The sequence below is a fragment of the Athene cunicularia genome (genome assembly GCF_003259725.1).
Source record: "Athene cunicularia isolate RWA chromosome 2 unlocalized genomic scaffold, athCun1 chr2_part1, whole genome shotgun sequence".
Lineage (NCBI taxonomy): Eukaryota > Metazoa > Chordata > Aves > Strigiformes > Strigidae > Athene > Athene cunicularia.
In genome coordinates this window covers 35,858,499-35,882,097 of record NW_020799095.1, presented here as the reverse complement: position 1 = coordinate 35,882,097, position 23,599 = coordinate 35,858,499, and the positions used below count along the sequence as shown (strand labels likewise).

Below are 23,599 nucleotides of genomic sequence, written 5' to 3'. Positions count from 1 at the left end.
CTATAGCCTGTAATTAAAAAAATCTTAATCTAAACTTTGTCTTCTTTCCAACATTTCCTTTGTAATTAGCCTTGCTGAGGATTTTCCATCAGGGCTTTTTCAATGAAATATGCGGTTTCTGCTAAGTCAACATTTTCCACTGAAAATTGTTGGGATTTGCCTAAAACTGTTCATGTTTTGCATCTGGAGAACCCAAACACAAATTCGAGGTCAGTTAATATCTGAGCTACGTTTGGGCTGTTACTGTATCCCAGCCACTTGGAGGACCTCTTTCAGCCCTGTCCCTTTAGGGACCTGTCTTCCTGAATATACCAGTGTCTAGTTTTGCTCATGTCCTGGGAGACTGTTCTCCTCCTCTTTATGAAAGAGTCTCACACATGGTAACACAAACTACAATATCTGTTCAGGAAGTGTGATTTCCCATGATTTATAACTATTTATTCATCAGTGGTCTTTGAGGTTTGCTAGTAGGACTGGTTACAGGAGTTGTGCCTTTATATTAAGAGATTTTACTACATAAACTGGTTTAATGTTATTAATATGGTGAGCTGGAGTCCATTGTACTTCATATGTCAACTGAAAAGTTACCTACATAATCCTCATTTGCAAAATTAGATGCCATTAATTTGAAAATTTGTAAGAGCCTGCTTGATTTTAGATGGTATGCTGTGAAATATTTCTTTTTCCTCTGAGTAATATATGCAAATTACTGCAACAGTAAGCAAGGACCACAGCATTTATGGCTTGATACTGGTTGATGGATAACCTGTAGATGTTCTGAGCATACCAGCAATGAAACTGGGAAAGAGGAGACCATGCTAGGGAGACTTTTGCTGGCAAGTGAATGAGATCCTTCTGCCCAGTGTTTCCTGCCTTTAAACTATTTGCCACTTTGGGAAGCCCTCCATCATGCATTTTGGCAACCTTGTTAGAGGAAAAATAGATTTTAGTCTGAACTTTTTTCCGCTTTAGACCTTGACTTCCTATTTCCATTTCTGCTTGCACCCATAATTCAAAGGTGTTTTCTATAAAAAACTTCTTGTGGGTGTGGAGTGCTGGGAGAATATGTTGCTGTCTTTATTTTTGGAATGTTCATGTTACTGGAATGGAGTATGTAAACCAAAAATGTAATAGCAAAATAGTCCTTTTAAAACCAGCAAGAAAAGCCTTGATTTTTCACATTTGACAGGCAGAGAAATTAGAAAGCAGTTGTGGCACACTTTTAATGTGGTAGGAGCTGACAGAGCATACATATAACAATATACAACATATCATAAGCATAGATAGAAAATGATATAAAGGAGATGAAAGAATACTGCATGAATATATTTAAGTAATAACCATCATGTTACCCTGGAAATTCTCTCAGGTCCGTCTCATGTGATAACTCAGCTGATGACCAATGGACAGCTTGTTTGTCAATCTTCTTAGACATATGGATATTAGAATGCTCGCTGGCAGCCAACATATAATAAATAAAGTGATCGATATAATAAACAAAAGTGAAGCCAGGCAGGTTGGCAGCAGAAAATACAAGATTTGAAAAGTAAATCAAAGGAGTTATTTGGTTATATATACAGACTTTCCCACATGAAGGAACCAACTCTAACCCATGTAAGAATGTTGAATTGCATACACATAACTATAACATTCACATACAGCGCATAAAAGTTGGCAAGATTACTAAAGCTGGTAATTTAGGAGGAAGAAAAATCACTATGGATAAAATCATATCCCATTCAAGTAGCAATTCTATTCAGGTAGTGAAAATGGAGAAACTGCACAATACGAAGCAAATAGTCCCTCTTTAAGTTGTAATCTTTTTATGCTGCTTTTTCTTTCATTGGTGCTTTACCTTTGCATTTGCCAGATAGTATTCTATTTGAACTCTCCATTCATTTATTCAACAGTCTCCTCTTTTCTAGTCCATTGATAAATCTTCAGTACTGGTCCAGTGTGGTCCCATAATCATTTTTCTCTCTTTTTGCTTATTCCTGGTTTTCTGGTCAATGGCAAGACACTCTTTCCATGGTTATGAAACTTATAAATCTCTTAAGTATCTTTATGACAAATATTTTAGAAAATTGTAAGCTTTTTTCTTATACCTGCTATTTTGCTGGCCTTTTTAAATGGAAGTTACTATTTAAAAGGCAGGACTTACTCTGTTCCACCACATCCATTTTAATATTTTGTAATTATTTAGTTAAAACTTTATTAAGTACTTACAGAAGATTTACTTATATGTAATGGTGAAGTTAATATTTACTGTATCTTTCCAGTTCTCCAGAATGATACCTGAATTTAGTGCAATTGATATGTAGAAATACTTCTAGTGTTCAGTATGGGAAAAGTCCAAATCTGGCAAAAGTAATTACTTTAAAAACTAAATTGTTTCAATATTTTTAGTTAGGTGTCCACATAGTATGAGTACTCTGTAGCTGTATTTAAGAGCTCCTTATCATAAATGAATATATGTTGTTATTTTCTGGAGGAATTAAGTATGTCCAGATTCTTTTAACTTCATGAATCAGTAGGTGTTTTTCTTTTCTTTTTAAGACTTTAGACATCATGCTGTTGTCAAAAAAAGGCCAGGTCGTTTCTAAAAGACACTTTTTCAGACAGGGCAACTGCAACCTCAGCTCTACTTTTCTTAGGTTTGTATTTTCACTTGATTTCTTGGGGCAGGATGGGGTGGGATGTTTTGAGATGGTTTTCAACCAAGGAAAGATTCATGTTACCACTGTAGACACTTAATATTGTCAGGATGCTGCTACTTATTAAAAAAAGGAATTGATCAAGGATTGCCAAGGTTTTGAAAGAATGCTCCTGTCTTGGCACTTTCCATTCTGAAAACTATCTATTTGTGGAGCCATCTTGGAAGTTACTTAAATAGGGCTTAAAGCTTCATGAACACTTTAGCTACATGAATCATGTTGCGAATGTAAAACACACTTTGTTCAGATTCTTCACCATTGATTTAAAATCAGAGCTTATTCTGCCATTATCCACAACTGAGGAAAAACATAGGGCTGTCATCTGGAAGAATATTAACACTTTTACCAGATGACATGGATGGGCTGTATGTTTCTGTGAACACTGAGAACAGTTCAACTTTGGAAGCGTCTCCAGGGGCTGTGAACAATGAGCCAGCGGAAGCAGGAGTCTAAAGATGCAGAAAGTTCACTTTTCTGTTGGCTGTTGCCTTCTGGCTACCAGCTGCAGGTAAACCCATCAGTTCAGACTGGTGAATCTGAAATCAAGAAACTGCATTTTCAGGCAAGGAAATTACCCTTTTGTGAAAGGAAGTTCATATAGTCATGAATAGAATCCACCATAATAAAGAGGAGAAAGTAATACATACTGAATGTTGATACAACTGAGATGTTGCTGTGCTAAACATTAATATATGGTAGATATTAAGAACACAAACTCACACACGTACAGTATGTGTTTTAAATATTTTGAATCACTACTGTGACCCAATTGCATCAAAGTCAAATTGGAAGAGAAAGGGATTTAATTGCCACCTGGACAGACTTGAACTAGAGGGCAACTCTGGTTTAAGTACAGATGGGCCAGTTGCAAGTAGGGAACGTTTTTTCTCTTTTGTACATATGTAACTGCTGTCTTCTCGTACAGTATATAATTTCTGGAGATTTTATAGAGAATATATAAGAAAAATGTAATTTGTGAAGGATGGAAAGAAATAAATTAACCATGATTTTTTTTCCACATGAATTAGTACACCCATTGGTTTCCTGACTTCAAACAAAACATTATGCTTAATTTAAAGGACCTTACCATCACTGTCAGAGGTTTTTTGCTTATGTTGACTGAATAGTGTAAAGGATTTTCAGTAGCAAAACATGTTCATTTATTTGGAAATTAACTGATTTATTTAATAATATGTACTGTATCTGCTAACTTGGGAATTTTGTTCAGAACAGAAAATCTCAGATTTCTGTAGGAAAGTAATTAGATTATTCCACCATCAGACAGAATAGTACTACTTTTTTGCCTAGTAAGTGGTTACTGGAGCTTGTGTACTCACTCACTGGTTCTACTGCCAAAAAAACAACTTCAGTTCACTGTTACCCAGCCATCCTCTGGTCACTTTAGCAGCACTACCAAGTTTTTCCTGCCTGTAGTTTTATTACTTGATTCTGCTTCTGGATTATGCTTCCTGCTTTAGCCAAGCTGGAGAATTCAGCTAATATGGTTGTTCTTATCTGTTAATTGAGATGTCTGTTCTCACCTGCCCTCTTGTTATCTTGTCAATCCTTATCTTGCATCAGGATTATGGTTGCACAATACTCCCTTAGCAGGTAGGGTTGGTGGGAAAAACTCCCATGCACTGCCCTTTTCTGATGGATGTTTTACCATCCACTTGCTGGAGTGGAATTAGTGGGGTGGAATGTACTAATTAAGTACATCAATGTAAAATCTAGCTTATGTACTCAAGATAGTAGGTTTAAAGACTAATTTTCCTGGGGAAGAAGAAAGGTTGTTCCCCCCCCAGTTCTTATTTCCCTTTTCTCCTGTTAATTTTGTGCTGCCTACCAGTTGTTCTTAAATGTATAGCTTGATTCTGAAACCTTATATTTTCATCCCTTTCTTCTCCAAACTGTTTTGAAGTCAAATTGCTCTTCTGTGCCTAGAGCCTGTATGCCATCACCATTATACTTAAGCTTTCTTCTGGTTTTATTTTCCTGCTTTCTAAATTCTTGCACATGTTTGGCTGTTATGACTCCTATGCTTCTCCTTCCATTCTGATGGTCTTGACAGTCTTTCCTTCAGTGTGTTCAGTCTTCTTCCAGCTTTTCTTCTTTGATATCTGTCACTGGATGACTCTGCTCACATGATTTTAACTTTATGCAAGCTGCTTATAAGTCTGTCTTTCCAGTCTTGCATAATTTTTCCCTCCAACATTTTCATCTTGTCTTTTTGTATTTCTTCTGTAACCTTATCACAAAGGAAAACATAATATGGCTAGAGGTCTCTGGAGGATGAGCTCTGCCAGGCAAATTCAGGGGCACATTGTTGTGGTTGCTGATGAAGTTACTTTTCTCTTCTGGTGTAACTTTTCAGTGCCAGCCTCAGTGGAAGTTACTGTCACTATAACAAAGCAAAGAGGTGGGAAAATCTCTCTGTTTTATCTGATAGACTTCAAGTTGAACTGCCAGAGAAGGTGCTAATGATTCAAGCTGTGGACTGGGACAGCAAAGTCATGGGCCGTTTTGTTCCATTTTGCTGACTCTGCTTACCAGGGCAGCAATATACTTCATAGGCAAGATAACCAGTAGCTGGCTTGCAGTGTTAGAGTCTGTCACAGCTGTTGGCTTTCATAAAGGTTGGTTTGAGTCCTTATAAATTTTATGCCAATAATCTTGACTATTAATTATTTAATTTTCTAATCTTGTTTTTTTTCAAGTACCATAAAGAGGCTGCTTTTGTTTCTTTGTCCATTCTGTTTTGTTTCTTTATTTGACTTATTGATTTCTAAAATGTTTCTCTAGACTAGTAAATGCAAAATATTTCTGAAAAGTAAAGCCTAAATTGAGATTTTTTTCTGTTTTGATTATGAGAATTTATAAACATAAGGAACTGTGTTCACAAGTCAGGGGCTACTTGGGATATTTTTACTCTTACAGATCTCAAAATATAAACAGAAGCAAAAAATAACAAAATTTGTCATTGTTTTAGAGGAGCAAAAGTGTAGTCAGTGTAGTTAAATGATACACATTTTTCAAAATATAGAACTGTTTTCATTAATAACATTCTCAATTTAAATAAACATTTAAAGTTTTGGAACAGTTTAAGAAAAAGAACTTTGAATGTTTCCAATGTCAGATTTTCTTTGTGTAAGTTGATAGTTTAAAATTTCAATTTATAAACTGTGAAATGATCAGTGATAGCTTTAATATGAAAAATACAGCACTAGTTATTAGACGTTTCAGAGGTCTGATGAAAGTATGCATTTCCATCTAGATCATGTCTAAGAATTTAGCTGAACATCAATATTTATATTTAGGTAGTGCAGGAGTTTGAATCATACCTTCTTTCAAGTTCTAAATATGGACCATGTTTACATTAGTGAATCATAAGCATAGAACTTGGAGCTGAAATAAAATCTTTTCTCCAGAGGTGCTTAAGTATACATGACCCGATTCTTGGATCATACATGCATAGTTCCGAAGAGCTGTGTATTTGAAAACAACAAAAAAAAACCCATGAAAAAATTCATCTGCACTTCTTGCAGTTTCTTGTGATAGGTAAAAATTAGTATCATGGAAGTAAGTTGATTGCTTCTTGTGTACAAAAAGAGCACATTATTACATTTACATTGCTTTGTGCATTTACTGCACGCTTATTCAGGGTAAATCTGGTTCATCATAGGATCCAAGTTGTATTTCCTGGCACTTGCAATTTATTTGCTTTTAAATAAAAGTCTAGTCTGATACATAGTTTTTTGGACTAAGCATACATTATATTAATTGCATGGTACAAAGAAGCTGCTGAAAAAACTTCCCTTTAGTCTGTGAATATGGTCATTTTTTCATGTGTTCAAAGCATACAGAAGTTCTCTCAAGGTCAGTCTCTGATCACTTTTAGTTGAATACATAAAGTGAAATCAAAATGGCTTTATAACTTTTGCTTGCAGATTAGTTATTGCCCAATGTCTCTGCTGCTGACTATTTCAAGAGCAACTACAGTGGACAGAGGAGTGTGTTAAAAGAAGCAATGATGGAAGACAAGCAGGAAAGAAATTTTAGCATGTTCAGTGTACAGCATGAACAAGTTTGTAATGACAGAAGCTCTTCTGGAAGCTTGACTGAGAAAAGACATATAATTTCTGGCATTCATACTCTTACCTAAAATACGCATCTTTGCACTGAGATAAAGTAGTACTGGAGTTTGGGGAAAAGATCTTATATTGAAAACTGTAGTACATTGCGTTTTAATATGTTTTTTGGGAGGAGGAGGGAAGGGACTGATACGTTTCAGTTGTGAGTAAAGAAAAGCATGATAAATACCAGACTTTGATTGGCATTGGTTTATAATACTTGGGCTGCATCACTGTTTTGTGTGTGGCGTCCAGGATCCTGATCTGGCAGGCAGAGCAAGGAAGTATGTTATTAACACTGGTGGTAATTCAGTGTAGTGGTGGAGAGAAGCTGTTTTGCACGTTTCATTGTCAAGGGTAGGTTCTTTTGAGTATGTTTTAAGTTGCTGCCTTTTATCCTGGAAGTGATGTTTCAGATTATTTTCATCTGTTTTCTCTATCTTGCCTGATTGTTTTTAAACTGCAATATAGAACCTCATTAAATTGAACCAGTCCATGAATGTGCCCTAGCTTTATGTGGAAAAACGTAATTGCAGAAGGCTAGTTTTAGAAGTCTTAACTGTAAGTAGCCTGAAGTAAAAGCAAACACTGCTTTTGTTTTAGTGTATCTTTGATATTTCACATACATCTTTAGGGGACTGCATGGCTTCTACAAATGTAATGCTTCATAACACACATTTCCAGGAAGAACCTTAATTGCTAGCCTGAGGTTTTTAGCTCAGATCTGAGGTAAAACTACTTGTTGGTGGAGGAAGCTGGTAATTTTTGATGGTAAATAGTACAAATTCATAACTGTGTCTTGGGAAGAAAACCAGAAATAATTAGTGTGTTGAAATGTTTTTATTGAATTGTACAATATGCATAAAAATTAGTAAGACAACAGCAAATTCTCATGAAGCAGGCATCAACTTCCTCTGTGTTTATTTTGTTGAAGACCTAACTTCAGATTTGAACTTTAGAATTTCAAGATTACCATACACTTCTTGCCTTCTGCTTTTGAAATGACAGCTTGTAACATTGCCTGGAAATTGTTTTCTGTTGTCACAGTCTTCTCCATTCAGGAGAAGAATCCTGGAATAGTGTAATGGAAGTGTCATGCTTTTTTAAAACATTACATTATGCTTGAGAACATACAGTTTCTGGTAATTTGTATATGCAGTCTAATATTAGCAAGTAACTGGCATCAGAGAAATGTAGCCATTTTCTGTTCTTCGTTAAGAAGTTTCTTCTTAAGCATTATTGTAATTGTTATAATAGATTTATTATTACAGTCATTGATATGGTAATTCTAAGATGCCTACAAGGTTTCACGGTTAATGTGTTCTGCTTTATCCTAAACATCTTGATGTTTTCCAAAACACCTTATTTTTATTGTAGAGGAGGTCATCAATTTGCAAAGTACTTCTGCTATTGAGAATATAACTTTTGTAATATTCAATCTTCGTGGAAAAAATATCAGGTCAAAACGTAAAATACTCAAGTATTTAGGAGCAACTACTTGAAAACAGAAGCAACTGAAAGCAGTAGACAGAATTATACGTATGGCTGTTGCTCTTATTCCTGCTCTAGCGCACAGTTTTCACTACAAAAGTAAAAGCATTACTTAGCTATTTCCCACCAGTTTAAAGGTATTTCAAATAATGAAGATTGTTCAGAACAGAGAATAACTTCGAGCTGTGTATCTAGAAAGAGCTGTGAATTTTAGATTATAGCTGAGATTTTGGTTTTTTTAGAGCCTTAGAATAAGCTTTTGAATTTTCTTTGACTTTCAAGATTTTTTAATTTCTGCAAGTTCATAAGTTACTTTATTTTCAAAATTGCACCTTTTGTCAGGCTTTGTTATGCTTTTATTTGAAAAATCTCTTGTTCAAGCTGTGCATGCACTGGGGGAGTAACAGAGAAAGAATGGAGGCAAGACGTAGAACAGGTGGTTGATAATCATCTGCCTGAACCAATTAATTTCTCCAGTATGTTTCTCAACTTCAGCTATGAATTCCACAGTAAATTAAAAATTCCTGAGAGAATTTGCAACTTCTGTGTAAGGGAGATAGTATGAAAGGGATCCAGTAACCAGGTAAGCTTCCAGAGTTCCTCAGAAGGGAACTCATGCTTGAACAGAAGTACTGAAAAATACTGCTTATTTGTTTCATAAGACTGTTTACTGTATCGGATAAACTTTTTATCTAGGACAAGTAGATAGGTGTTATTACTTTAGGAGACTTGGGTTTTCTCCTGTTCATAACTCTTGTAATTTAAAGCTAATGTGGAAAGCACTTGGTATTTTCATGTGTATGAAGACATTGTTCTGTATCCACAATTTACTAGATGCATACATAGTGTATATGGAAACATACACTTTATGGAGTTGTTTCATCCATTTGTGTTAAAATTGTGCATAAGAATTACATTCAATCTACATGCATCATGCTAGTAGTCAAGCTGTAAATAATGTCCTCTGCTTTGCATTTCATAAACTTTTCAGATTCCAAATAATATACTGATTATTAATGTTTCCAGGCTTTGCTTTCTGTACATGATACTGTTGCTCAGAAGAGCTACGATCCTGTCTTGCCCCCCATGCCTGATGATATTGATGAAGAAGAAGATTCAGTTAAAATAATCAGGCTTGTCAAAAACAGGGAACCATTGGTGAGTAACTGTGTCTTTTGTTTCGGGGTTTTGTGTTTGTGTGCAGGGTGGGGAGTGTTCAGATTATGAATGTGAATGGCTGACATTAACTTGAAATATGGATGGATAGATATTATGCATGTTTATTCATAACATTCAATAGTACACATGACTTCCATTCGCAGTCATTATTAGTAAAGCATATGAAATGAATAATAAGTATGTGTTCATTCATGGTGTTTGAGCATTATATATGTGGGCCATTCTGAGCATTTAGATCAATAATATATTAATCTTTTATCTTGAATTCAAATCATGAACTTGTTTTAAAAGGAGAGAAGGAGAATGAATCCCCAAAGAAACCTTGACCTTTGTTGTGAACTGTGCCTGTTAGCATTCATGTAAAAAAATGTGACCTTTTGATACACTGAAAAGAAAGCATAAAGACATATTTAAAAATAGTTGAATTGAAATCTAGGCAAATTTAAGATGTCTGTTGTTGTACTTTAGATTATGAATACTAGAAAGTTAATATCTTCATGGGGATATCTGGAAAAATGAAAGGTCTAAACCTAGGTTGTATTACAAGAATATTAAAATTCTTTACTGATTTGGTTATTTTTATTTGCTGTAGAGTGGGAGTCATCTTGTATAAAATTTAACAATATTCTTTTTCCCCTGCAAACCAGTAAGAGCTTTGTTTTATGTTATACTGGATATTTGTTTTAATGGATAGCAATCCTGAAGAAATATCTGCAAACTTACTCTGAGAAAGCCGTGATTTTGTACTTGAGATGACAGCGGGAGAGCAATGCCTCTGTTAGATGGACAAGGGTAGCTTGTCCCACAGTAGGCATCTTACTATCACTCTTATTCTTGATGGATTTCTGGCATCGTTAAATAAGAAATAAGTTTTGGTATTGACTGACTGTAGGTGCCCATGGGCATAATTAGAAGATTGACTGTATGGAAAATTTTTTACCTTGTTTAAACCTTTTTTTCCCCCCTAAATATTTAAATCACAGCTTTAAGCTTTCATCTTTTTTTTTTTTTTTAATCAAATAAATTATTTTAGGAATAAACCAAACTTGCTTTAGGATTTAGTATCAGAAAAGTAGTAATTCTGAAAGGTGTGAAGAAATTTGAACATATAGTATGAAATGAGTTCTAACTGAGCAGCTTATTTTTAGTGTTAGTGAAAACACCCTTGTTTTTTCTTGAATTTGTCAGAAAAATCTTAAGAAAATCTTAATTTACATAGTTTCATGTTTCAAACAGGATTGTTACTAAGGATTTTGTAGTTAAATACTACAAATTAATAATATCTTAAAGTGGATTGGATAAATAGTAACTCTGGACAAAAAAAACCAACCTGGGAGATTTTCTGAAAGCTTGTATATGAGATGCATACATTGTATATTGGCTTTTGAGATTTTAAGCCCTCTTATATGGACAAATAGAGTTGCCTAAGCCAAAGGTTATCCTTAGACAGTTTGTCAAATTCCACTTTTGCCCATTCACTCCCATGGATACTAAACTCTTCCAGGTATCTATGTCTGTTGTGGTTTAACCCCAGCTGGCAGCTCAGCCTCACGCAGCCACTCACTCACTTTCCCCAGTGGGATGGGGGAGAGAATCAGAAAGATGAAAGTGAAACTCATGTGTTGATAACAAGACAGTCTAGCAGGTAAAGCAAAATGCACACATGCAATCAAAGCAAAATAAGCAATTCATTCCCTACTTCCATCGGCAAGCAGGTGTTCAGCAATCTCCAGGAAAACGACACTCCATCATGCTTAACCATAAATTGGGAAGATGAACACCATTACTCCAAACCTACCCCCTTCCGCTTTCTTTCCCCAGTTTTATTGCTGAGCACAATATCATATGGTATAGGATATCCCTCTGGTCAGTTGGAGTCAGCTGTCCCAGCTGTGTCACCTTCCAGCTTCTTGTGCACCCCCAGCAGCCAAGTTGCAGGTGGGGTGAAAAGCAGAAAAGGCCTTGACTCTGTAAGCACTGCTCAGCAATAACTAAAACATCCCTGTGTTATCAACACTGTTGTCATCACAGATCTCAAACAGCTGCCTATGAGCTATCATGAAGAAAATTAACTCAACCCCAGGCAAAACCGGTACAATCTCTTAAAAGGTGCATCCACACCACAACTCTTGTGCTAAGGAGGTAACGGGTTTTTTAGAATTTTCTTTTACTAGACAGGACAGCAACCATAGAAAATGTAAAAAATATGAGAGAACTGAATTCTGCAGTTTAAGATTGCATACTTTATTTATCAAGGCAAGAACAGCCTTATAATGGAATCTGTGATAGACCTATTACTAGGAAGAAGCAAAGGGTGGGAGCTAATTGCAGCCTACAACTACTTGAGAGTGGGGAGCTCACAATGACAATAGAGTCAACTCTTCTCAGCAGTGAAAGATGCTAAAACACAGGGCAATGGCCATGAGTTGAAGCCCTTGGAGGTTTAGACTGAGAATTAACAGAAGTATTTCATTAGCTGGGAAGTCCAGCACTGGAGCAGACTAACTGGAGATGTGGAATCTCCAACCTATACCATAAGGCACTGGCTAACCTGAGCTGGCATTGACAATAGGCCTGCCTTGACCTGGAGATTGGCCTGAATGACTTCTAAAACCTGCCCTTTAACCAACATTTCTAAGGTTGTACCTTATCTGTATGGGAAAGGAGTATTTGTGGTCTTTCCAAATCCCCAGCCTATCTTGATGTTTCATTTTTGTTGGAGAAGAGCTTGTGATGAGTTCTGGTTTTTGTGTTACTTGTTCTCCAGGAAGACTTCAAATAATAGTGTATAGCATCCTCCTCCTCTTCTATAACCCACCTACAACCCATTTTAACAATATTAACATTCACACCAACATTAATTTATTTGTAGCAAATTTATAGTGACTTACTATGACACCATCACCACAATACATAACAAACCTAGTATTTGTGTCTTTGTCTTCCCTAGGTTTTTTTTCCCTTAAGTAGGGGCGAGAAGAAACATGGATAGAAACGCAGATAAGGTCTTACCAAAATACAGCAGGGCAGAACAAATATAGACACGATTATGCTAGGTATATTAGATCTACTGCATTTATGCTTCCTTAAGAAAGGATATACCATGATCTATGTTTACTGAACTATTTAAAATTTAATTTTCTATGTATTTTCATGTCTTTTTAATTGCTTTTCTGTCATAGCTTTTATAAAGTCTTGGATGTTCTTAGTACAGAGTCTCTACTTTTTAAGTTTATCTAGTCACAATTCTCCAGTCAAAAAGTCTGACTTCCACTTTCATTGTTATATCAGGATTCTTGCTACTGAGCTTGAGATTGGACGTACCTTATAATATTTTTCTAGCGTGGAGATTATCTGGTTTCTTGACTTGAAGATACTGAGCTCTTTGAACTTTTCTTTCATCTCAGCTACATTGTAATTATCTATTTGTACACAAATAGTAGATTGTTTTTCTGCAGAGCAGTAAGCTTTACATCAGTTGCACACCCTGGATGTTCTTGAATTGGGTATCTACTTTGGGTGACTTTCAACAGTACTCTCTGTGAAGCAAATTAGGCACTGTTAAATTCTTTGGAATATATCTAGTGACCATTTTTACATAAAACTGCACCACATTTCCTCTTGTACTTGTTTGTGCTTTTCTTCAAGTTAAGCACCTCACTGGTGTTCTGAGCTGGTGTTAATCACATATTAATGAAGCCTGAGTTCCCAGGAGTAATCATCTCAAAAGAGGAGGAAACACATGGTTTGTGGGAAGGCCTTCTGTTTGCCAGATTTCATCAGTGCAGAAGTCAGTGCTGAACTCCATTTTTTTGGAAGAGATGTTTTAAACTTTGTTAATCCTTCCGCAGAGACTATTTATGAAAAAAGATGTTTCTACTTCTCTTTAAGTATGGTTCAGAGATGTTCTAAATTGCTCCATTCAGATAAAACCTCCTAACACAATTTCACCTTGCTTGAGAGAGACACTTCTAGAATGGCATTTACTAATGCAGCATTTAGGAAAAAAACCCCAACCAAACACCTGTGGAAGGATTAACAAAGTCTAATCAAGAGAAAAATAGGCAGCTCCAGAGAATGAAATGTGCCATTTATTTAAGATGCCTGTCTTCATGAAAAAAATGATTCACTCTCTGGAGCTGCCTGGTTTTTTTTCATTAGCTTTAAGAGGAGTGTAGACACCTATCTTGAACTAGATACCTGATATCCCTAGCTGAGCTTGGGTGAAATTAATTGTGATGGTTTAAAAGAGTCGTTTACATGTTCTGCCCATGCAGATTCTACAGCTCTTGCTCACCTCTCACTCTGAGTCCCAGTAGGTCGGTTATTATTAGTGAATGCACCCAACAATTTTATAGGTGGGATTAATTTGGGTGTAGGGATAGCTTTAGTGTGCATAGTCTATATATATATATGTAGGCATCAACTTTTAAATAGCTCTTCACTGTAAAGTAGGTAGCTGATATTTGTATTTGCATTTTCAACAGAGGATGGATTAAAATAAGGCTTATTGAAGTACTTATTTGCATTCAACATCTGCATGTGCTTTTGTCAGAAAGGTATGCAAAAATATGACTGATGTTTCAAACTCTCTTAGTAATTTATTTTACAGGCTAGTATTTCTTTAAAAATAAAGGCTTATAGTGTTTATATTCTGGAACCAGCAGATAAATGCATGACCTAGTAAAGCTCACATCTGTGAAACCCTGAGTGATGCTCACCAATCGGTGTTACTACATTAAAAATTAAGAAAAAACAAAAACAAAACCAACAAAAAACAACCCCAAAAACCAGTGAAAGCCTTGCTGAAGGAGCTTGTATTATTTTTAGTGCTTTTGCATGGTATACCTTTAAACATTTTCTCAGTCTGATCACCATATGGCTCCCAAACTCCTTATTTTTCCCTTTAAAAGTATTTTAAACTGAGCTATGCTATTACATCTGTATATGTCTCATTTAGGGTAACTTACACTTTTGGCTAGCAACACTGAAAATATTTTCCAGCTCTCAAGGTCCAGTCTAACCTTCTTCCATTTTTAAAGCTCTAAATGAGGAGCTGCACTGCACATGTAACTGAAAGTACTGGAGCTGAACATCTCATAAGGAGAAATTCTTGCCAGATTATATATACCTCATAGTTTAAGCAGGCCTGGCAGCAGTACAAGAGAAGCTGCTTTTTCAGAAAATCAACTCTTTGGGTTTTCAAAAAGAAATCCACTTGTGTTTGATTTCTTTTTAAGTGTTCTAAATTGGGAGGGAAAGAGAATTTAAGGAACCGTCTTTTTTCTTTGTGTACTGTAAGTACAACAAAAACATATTAACTCAAATAGTGCTTTTTGTGGGCCTGCCCATTCACTCTGAGTTTGCCATAGAGGAGTTATTGACAGTGAGCTAATTTGGGTTAAATAATTTTCCTGTAAATTAAAACTTGATTTTGTGCTTTGTTTGAAAACTCTAGTTTACCTCTTATCTTTACTGGGGCGTATTCAAATTGGCTAATCTGTGCTAGGAAAATTAATTTTGTGCCAGTAGTGGTAATTGTATAGAGCATGAAGTGACCATTCCACTTAGGCAAGAGCCTTATTGTTTCTTTCAGATGCTGTCTGGGTCAATACTGTGGTCTTCAATCGCACACAAGTATTTTTCTAGGGTCTGTCTGAAAAAAAGGTGAAGTGTATTGATGTACCTGTTTTCAGACATCATCGCTGGGCTGGGTAGCTGGGTGATCACAACGGAAGGCTGTCAGTCATCTCTTGCCTTCTACATTTGGTGGTATTTAATACTGTTGACTTCTAGGTAGAAGGCATAAAGCCTTTCTGTTCAAGGCTTTTCCCCTGATTAATTAGGAAAGCCTCTATTTTATATGGACAATATAGTGGAAATGTCCAGTATTTGGCTCTAACATCCTAATGCTGCTCTATTTCTTTTTCATGGATATACTCAGAATAAAGATGCTTTGTACTTTTAAACAGATGTAACTTTCCAAGTATTAATAATAAACTTCAAATTAATAGTTGTCGCTGCAAGGTCAGAACTTAATACTGAAATACAGGCTGGAGGGTTTAATGCTTTGTTTAATATATTCCTAATGGTACACGATTCTTTTTGCACAGAAGTCTAATCATGGGTTTTTAAAGTGAGATTAGCTGCAGCTAACTCTTTATCTTCTTGAAACTCTCAGACTTGTTTGAAACTAATGCAAACAAAAGCTTACTGGTATAATTACATTATAAACAACACATAAGAATAAGGCTGGCAAATTGCAAAATTACTTTGCTTATGGATAGAATTTCATACTAATAACTTTAATATGTAAAATATAATGCATAAGCATAGCACATCAATTTTGTTGTGGAGTGCTGGCTACTGTTAAAGTTTTGACCAAAGAGAATATTGTGTGGTGATTGTTTTAATTTTTCTCTATTTTCAATAAATGCAAGTTGCATATAAAAATTATAAATTAATCTCCCATTTTTTTGTCTTCATGTCTTGTCTTGTATTTCCATCTTAGGGATAAAGGAAAAAAGTTTATTTACAGTTAGTAAAATTGTTAACTGTAGTAAAATGTCTCCCCTGTTATTCATTTGTACATATTTTAGCTTTATGTTAATGAAAAGCTTAAAAATTCAAGTGGTGATAAATATGATGTTCATGTTTAATCTAAACAAATATAGAAAGGTAGCTATAAAAGCAATTTAATTATTCAAGGAACTTTATAAAGTACTTAGGTACCTTACTTCAAGCATAACACTTCTCTGATGGAAGGCAATTCTAACCTCTGATGGCAGAGTGCATGTAGCACTGTCTTGTACTCAGAGGTGAAGTAATACTGTTCATTCACTAATCACAAATACAGAAGTTTTCATAAAATTGACTTACCTGCCAGAGTCCTAAACATCTCTGTTGACTAACAGTTAGAGCTATTGCAGGTGACTAATGACATTAATATGGCAAAGTAATCATGTGGAGATAAAAAGCTGTTGGCCAGGAGGTGCTTTTTTTTGTGGTGTTTTTTTAAAAATACTGGATCAAATAACCATTTTGGGGGTGACAGTTGTACAGTACAACTTATCTAGCTAAAATCTCTCTCATTATTCTGTGGATTTTGTCTTTTGTTAGCATTTGCTACCCTGACTCCTTCCCGTCTGCCTGAAAGGAAGGGCACCGCAGCTTAAGCAGCAGCTCTGTGCCCCCGTGTCCCATCCCTTCTCACTTGTCACTCCGCTGCCTGCTGTGTCCCCATCACCTTGTGCCTCTTTTCAGTACACACTTGCCATTCTGGTTACAAAGGCATTTTTCTCATCTAGACATCTGTTCACTGGAAATTTAACTACATGAGGTCATTTTACCTAAATGCCTTGCACCGTATTTGTGTAATGTATAAAAACATGACTAACTCAGGAAATCTTCCCCTCCTCTGCATTTCTGTCCCGCAGATATTCCAGGTGAGCCCTGATGTGCAGGGGCATTTCTCAAATTCATGCTTATTTAGTGATAACACTTAAAGCAAATTGATGATCAGTGGGTGCATGGGCAGTTCTGAGTGTAAACTGGAACAATTACAAACATGGATAAACTTTTTATACCCATAGTATGTAACATGGCCTGTTTTAATGTAGGAATAAAATTATCAATTGAAAATATGAAATATATATGAAATTTATCCATATTCAGCAGTAGTTTAGTGCAGTTTTAGCAACAGATTCAAGTAAGGTATGCTGCAGATAACATTGAGTTGAAAGATAAACTCTCTATCATTTGTTTCTTTTTTAAAAGCTGTGTACATGCAGAATGCATGAATTACTTCTGAATGGAAAAGAAGTAATATTTTGGTAATAGATCAGCATATTTTTTATATTATTTTCCTAAACAAGTATAATTTCTGACTTATTCACATATCGATACGATGTCAAGTTTTTGCAGTTTTACATAGCAAGTGTATTTTAGTGTAGTGAGTTAAAATTATGGTGAGATTAACCAAACAACTTTTTTTTTTACCCAAGGGAGCCACTATTAAAAGGGACGAACATACTGGTGCAATTGTGGTGGCCAGGATAATGCGTGGAGGAGCTGCAGATAGAAGTGGTAAGGTGTTGCTGCTTGGCACTAGCCATTCAAGTTCTAGAATTTGGAACAAGATGAGATAAAACGGCATATTTTGTAGAAATGAAATACATCACTATCACAAACAAAATTATTTGGTGTCTGGAGAGTTTTCCAAAGTGAATTTTAATAGTGGTGAAAGTATTTATGCTGATTTTTTTTTTCCCCAATCCAGTTGCAGCCATTTATCTTTGAGTTAACAGATAAAGAGGGTTTATTTTTTTTAAGATGTATCATGGTTTGTTTCCAGTTGAAGACATCTACTTAGAAATGATTGGATAGGCCAAAATGATAATCTGCCAATGGAGGAACTCAGGAATGCTGCATTATTTTATATTAGGACATCCACTTGGAGTTTCAGCTGGTAATTCTCGAAGTACCAGCACATCCTTGACAGCCATTGTTGAGTTTGGGATGCACAAAGTCTGAAAGAACTCAGGCAAGAGGTCCTGAATTCTGCTCTAAAGTGCCTCTTTTCACTGAAGGGAATCTAGGACAGCTGTGTTTCACACTTAGATGGGGTAATGGAGTAAATCTATATATATGTAGTTAAATTAGCAAGCATTTGTGCCACAAATTAGCACTCACAGCCTAAGTGGTCTTTGCAGTACTTGCAGCTGTGTAGCAGTAAGAAAGTAGTATGAGTAGAAAAAGAATTGGCACAGATGTTTTTCAAACATCTGCATAAATGTCTGGAAAAGTCATAGAGAAATGGTACTAATTTTCAGGAGAAAGGAAGGGAGGTGAGTAAACGAATCATCTCAGATTTATCTGTGAGGACAGTAGCTGTTGTGTTCACCATATACTCCTACTTTTAAGTTAAAGCTTGAAGGGGATGAACAAGGGAGGAAAAAAGCTGAATGTCAATGGCATTTTTTGTATAATACATAGCTACAGTTTAACAACTCCTCTTTGTTTTCTGTAGGTCTTATTCATGTTGGTGATGAACTGAGAGAAGTCAATGGAATTCCGGTAGATGATAAAAAACCTGAAGAAATAATACAAATTTTGGTAAATAGCAACCATTTTAAAATTACTTTAGAGGAGTCAAGAAAAAGTAATGAGACTTACGATTTCTGGTGTATTTCTTGGAAAAAAAGTATATTCTGCAATAATGCCTTTTCTCCCAGTGCCATAATTTACAAACCTCTTATTTCCCTTCTCTTAAATAGTGATTGTCCATGCATTACATATATATGCAGTTACAGATTACTTGTAAACAGTTAATGACAGTAATATGGCTATAAATATGTTGCAGATCTCAGTAGATCTCAGTATATAATTTACAGTTTTTAAGGCACACCATGATCTGTTGAATTCAAACTATTTTAAATGTATTCACTAATAATGTGTTAACCCTGTGTGAAAATTAATTCATAATACATGAACTTGGTAGACTGGTATATTAAGATTATATTTTATATGGATTTGCAGTATATAGCGGTATATGTGATTATGTTTGCATTCCTCTGAACTACATGATCTCTAAATCCAGCCTAATTACTCACTTATGGAACGCTATTGCAAATTCAGACTTTTTCAGAAATATTCAATATTTTTATAGCAAAGAAACCGATGGGGGTCGTGACAGCTCTTTATATTCATGGTATAGTCATTTTAAATACCTTGTGTCCTGCTGAATTGAGTGGCTGTCTCATAGTTTTGGTTCAATAACTGAGATGATTCATTTCAAGTGTTAGCCTGCTGATATTCATACTTGCTTTATGGTTTTGTGTTCCCTACAGAAACATTTTCCTGCAAAAATTAATATTTAAAAATCTCTAGAAACACAATAGCACTAGAAAAGGTGTGAACAATTTCCCCATTTACCTCCTTGAGGTACAATATAAACATCAAAAGCTAGTTAGAGCTTGTTTCAGAAGTAACAGAATTATTGATTCCAGTCCTACAGCTGGTGAAATAAGAACTTGGCTGCTGCTTGTCAAACAGTGAGCTCTTGGATCGCAGACATGCCGGCAGAAGTATGTCTCGCTTGGTAGTGGACAGGCCTGTTTCCATTTTGCTTAAATCGTTGGCTGTCTGTTGCACTCTGCTAGTTTTATGAAACTCGTCGGCTGCATGCAATAGTAGCAGAGGCTCCAGCTGATTAGCACTTCCTTCAATAGCAAAATGTCACTGAGGCAGTGGGAATATTTTGTGGTTAATAAGTCAAATGCAGCCAGACACACTTTAAGTGGGATATAGGGAAAGATGAATGGATGAGGTGGTTGATGATGGCTAACTTGTTTTAAGATTTATAGTGGAGGGCTTTTTTTCCATTTAGTACACGTAGTCTATTCAAATATGTTTTTCTTTTCTAGTTTCTTAAAGTTGCCAAAAGAATAACACACACACACACACACCCCACTCCCCCGTAGTTTTATATGATAAATATGGCACAAGCCTGTTTGAATTTTTTTTTTTTTTTTTAAATGAAATGTTAGTTGGATTTTTCCAGGGATGTCCAAACTGTGCCAGGAGTCCAGCAGTTGCTTCTAATATGCATACGTTTTAGCTGTAGCATTTGCTCCTGCTCTCAGTGAGGGAAAAGTGGGACCTCTGAAACATGCAGGTCCCAGTTTTTAACAGTCTCTCTCTGCCCACCAGTGAAGCAAATAAAACCGAGCATTTCCAGAGGGTATTCTAATCTCTGCAATGCAAAATTTGGTATGGTGACGCTGTCAGACTCCATGGATCATGTGTGGGAGAGGATAGATTCATTATACCTGAGTATTTTAAGATTAGTTTCAATTTTTTTTTTTCCTTTTAAGATGTCTTTGAAATGTACAGCTTAATTCTCAGTGTATTTTCTTTTCAAATGTTCAACAGGCTCAATCTCAAGGAGCAATTACATTTAAAATTATACCTAGTGTGAAGGAAGAAATGCCAGTGAAGGAAGGCAAGGTAGGCAAGACTATTTCAGAAGCTATTGCAGTAACTGTTATGCTGAGGATGTGTATTGTTTGCTTGGGTGACAGAACCAAGAATGTGATTTATGCCTCCAGACCCAGTTTTTCTAATGTGATAACGTGTAGTGCGCTGTACGCTTCAGTACTCACCTGCTGGATTTGCAAGTGGGTGTAACATGGTTCTTAAGCCCTAACTCTACAGCCATGAAGTTGACATAGGTAATCTTCCCTTTTCTGCGAGGACCTGGCTTGCTTCCAAGTACTCTTTTTCTTCCATCATACACTGGATAGAAGACACTTGATAGCACCTTGGTTCAAAAGTATCTTCTCTTCTGTTCTTCATATGTGCACACTATTTACCTGCAAAGTCCTGCTTGCCTTGGATCATAGAGCCGTTACTACATTAGGACTACGGTTACAGAAGCAGTGAATTTAGGATTCCCATATGAACTTCTACTGTCAGACATCCATAAGAATATTTTACAGCAGTAAATGTTTATTGCTTTACGTTATTTAGTTCAATGGTTTTGAACAGTAAAAACAAAGGGAGATACCTTTGGATTACATTTAATGTTTTGATTCTAAAGATAAAACACGGTTTGTTTCAGATGTTTATCAGAGCCCTATTTGACTATGATCCTAATGAGGATAAAGCAATTCCTTGTAAAGAAGCTGGACTTGCTTTCAGAAAAGGAGATATCCTTCAGATCATGAGCCAGGATGATGCAACCTGGTGGCAGGCCAAACATGAAGGTGATGCCAATCCCAGAGCAGGCTTGATCCCTTCAAAGCATTTCCAGGAGAGGTGAGCTACTAAGAAGCATAGTTTCATTATTTTTTGTAGTAAGAAAAGATACTAACCTGCTGAATTTTAAGTTAGCATAGTCATTGTCATATGTAATGCTTATAGATTTCATGGGCATGATAAACCTGCATTTGCCACAAGACAACTGAACTTGGAAACCTGTTGCTGAAATACTTCGGATTTTCTTATTTGTCTGGCTAAGATTAATAATGACAAAACCCAATAGGATAACAGTAGTCCAGGTTGAAAGAAAAAAACATATGGAAAATAGCACATCAGTATCTGTATTCACACTGATGTACTATGCAGGAATAAGAACTGCAGCAGGTTTTGGAGAGCTTACAAAAATTTGAGGCTGAGGATTTAATTTTTTTAGATTGTGAATAGATTGCATTGTTTTAAGTTAATTTTTTATAAAATCTTCTGGATATTTTGCAATAGTCTCATGATGTTAAGTGTTTATTAATCCCATACTTGCAGTGAAAACTGAGGAGTTTGTGTCTTTCTCCTACCACCTCCCATTTTATAGGAGATTTGCACTAAGAAGACCAGAAGTGCAGATTCAGCCACTGAAAATTTCCAACAGAAAATCATGTAAGTCTGTTAATCTGGAATAGAAATCATATTCCAGATCTCTAACCTTATAAAACAGCAGTTTGTTTCAGCCCTGTGACTACAGGATGCATTTCTCCTGGGCACTATATCTTCTTGATCATATTGTATCACTAGGAAAATAAATTTAAGAGCTGAAATTAAAAGCTTTAAAAGCAGCTAACAATTTTTCCCAACCCTCTGACTTTGTTTTTGAAGCACTGAGCTCAATTAATGTTTTGATATATAATATTACAGAGGTTAAAGAGTGTTCTTTTCCTATTGAAATAGTACAGAATTGGCTCAATAGTTTATATAATTTGGACTGCATCAATATAGTCAAATTTATACTGAGAATTTATACTGAGATAAAAGGTCTGATAGTCTCCCCTTCTCTCCCCCATATAGTTAGTGATTTTTGGTGTCCTGTAAACCAGAACAGATTTTTAGAAGTCAGAACATTCAGTTCTTTGACAGGCTTTCACAGGACCATTTCTTACTGTTTATTAAACAAATTCATTCTTAATAGTCTCTGCTTTTAAATACAGTAGTTGCACAACATAAGAAAAATAAGCTCTAAGAAAGCACATACATTGAAACAAATATTTTCGTTCCACTGGAATTTACATCAACATCTGTTTTAAGTATTATTACATATTTTACTTGACCTGTTATTTCTTTCAGTTGTACAGGCTCATAACAAAGTGAGTACAATGTAAGAAACTATCATGCTTCAATAGGATCTAAATCTTAAATATAAACATGTTTGAGAGTTCAACTAGAAATATTCAGAAAGTGGTCTAAAATTTCCAACCGTCTTTCATTCTCTAACATTAAAACAAGGAGTAGGGACCCTATGGCAAATGGTGGATGCTGGCACACTAAGTGCAAAACTAAATGATTTTAACTATAAAACTTCTCACCAAGGTTTCTCTTGCAGTTTTCCTAACTCTTTGCCATGGCTTTTGTGTTCTGAAGTTTGACAATCGCTGTTCGTTTTCTAATAATCTGCATTTTCTATCTTTCATTCCATTTCACTGTTTGATTGTGTGCCCATATGCTATTGTTAACTCCAAAGCCCTTAATTAGCATTTTAATTCAATAACAGACCATATCATTGCACTATAGCTTTTCTAATTTACATAGATCTTCGGGAAAAAGAGGAGCTCCTCCAGTTTGTAGTAAATCTGTTGTTTTTCTAGGTTCTAGGTCAAGTTGCTCTGCCCCAGTTTTGGAAAAGTGTCTGATCCCAGGGTATAGCTATTTCTCTCTGTCCACTGTTCTTGAATCTGGATAATACCCTCAACAAGAGCCTTCAGTTAAGGTGGCACTGGTGCTTTTGAAGAGGTAAATCAGCTCCTGCAGCAACACTGCATGATTGTTTTTGTAATGGACTGCATCTTTTTAGTGACCTTCAAGTGAAAGGTTTTACAAGATGCATCTCACCCTTCCAAACAGGCAGCCTGAACTTGATTAGGATTGCCAAAATTACAACCTAAAGAAGACCCACAGTCTACTATCATTTCTGCTGTTTCCACTATCTTTGCCTTAACTAGCTTAAACAAGGGAGAGTTCCCCTCTTCCCTTTAAAATATGACAGAACCTTAGGGTCAAGCAGTATGCCTCTTACCATTCCTTTTAGACTTTCTTTAAACAAAGCAAGGTCCAGCTAAATAC

The 23,599-nt window shown here is 35.8% G+C and overlaps 1 protein-coding gene across 5 annotated transcripts in view; it reads left to right on the top strand.

Moving 5' to 3' along the window:
• MPP7 (membrane palmitoylated protein 7) overlaps positions 1–23,599 on the top strand; it is a 159,212-nt gene that overhangs the window by 101,742 nt on the left and 33,871 nt on the right. For all 5 annotated transcript variants that reach the window (XM_026842253.1, XM_026842257.1, XM_026842255.1 and 2 more), the window contains exons 6-11: positions 9,362–9,493; positions 17,518–17,599; positions 18,543–18,628; positions 20,447–20,521; positions 21,135–21,331; positions 21,861–21,925. In XM_026842253.1, the coding sequence (XP_026698054.1) occupies positions 9,362–9,493; positions 17,518–17,599; positions 18,543–18,628; positions 20,447–20,521; positions 21,135–21,331; positions 21,861–21,925 (637 nt within the window). The remainder of the gene's footprint in view (positions 1–9,361; positions 9,494–17,517; positions 17,600–18,542; positions 18,629–20,446; positions 20,522–21,134; positions 21,332–21,860; positions 21,926–23,599) is intronic.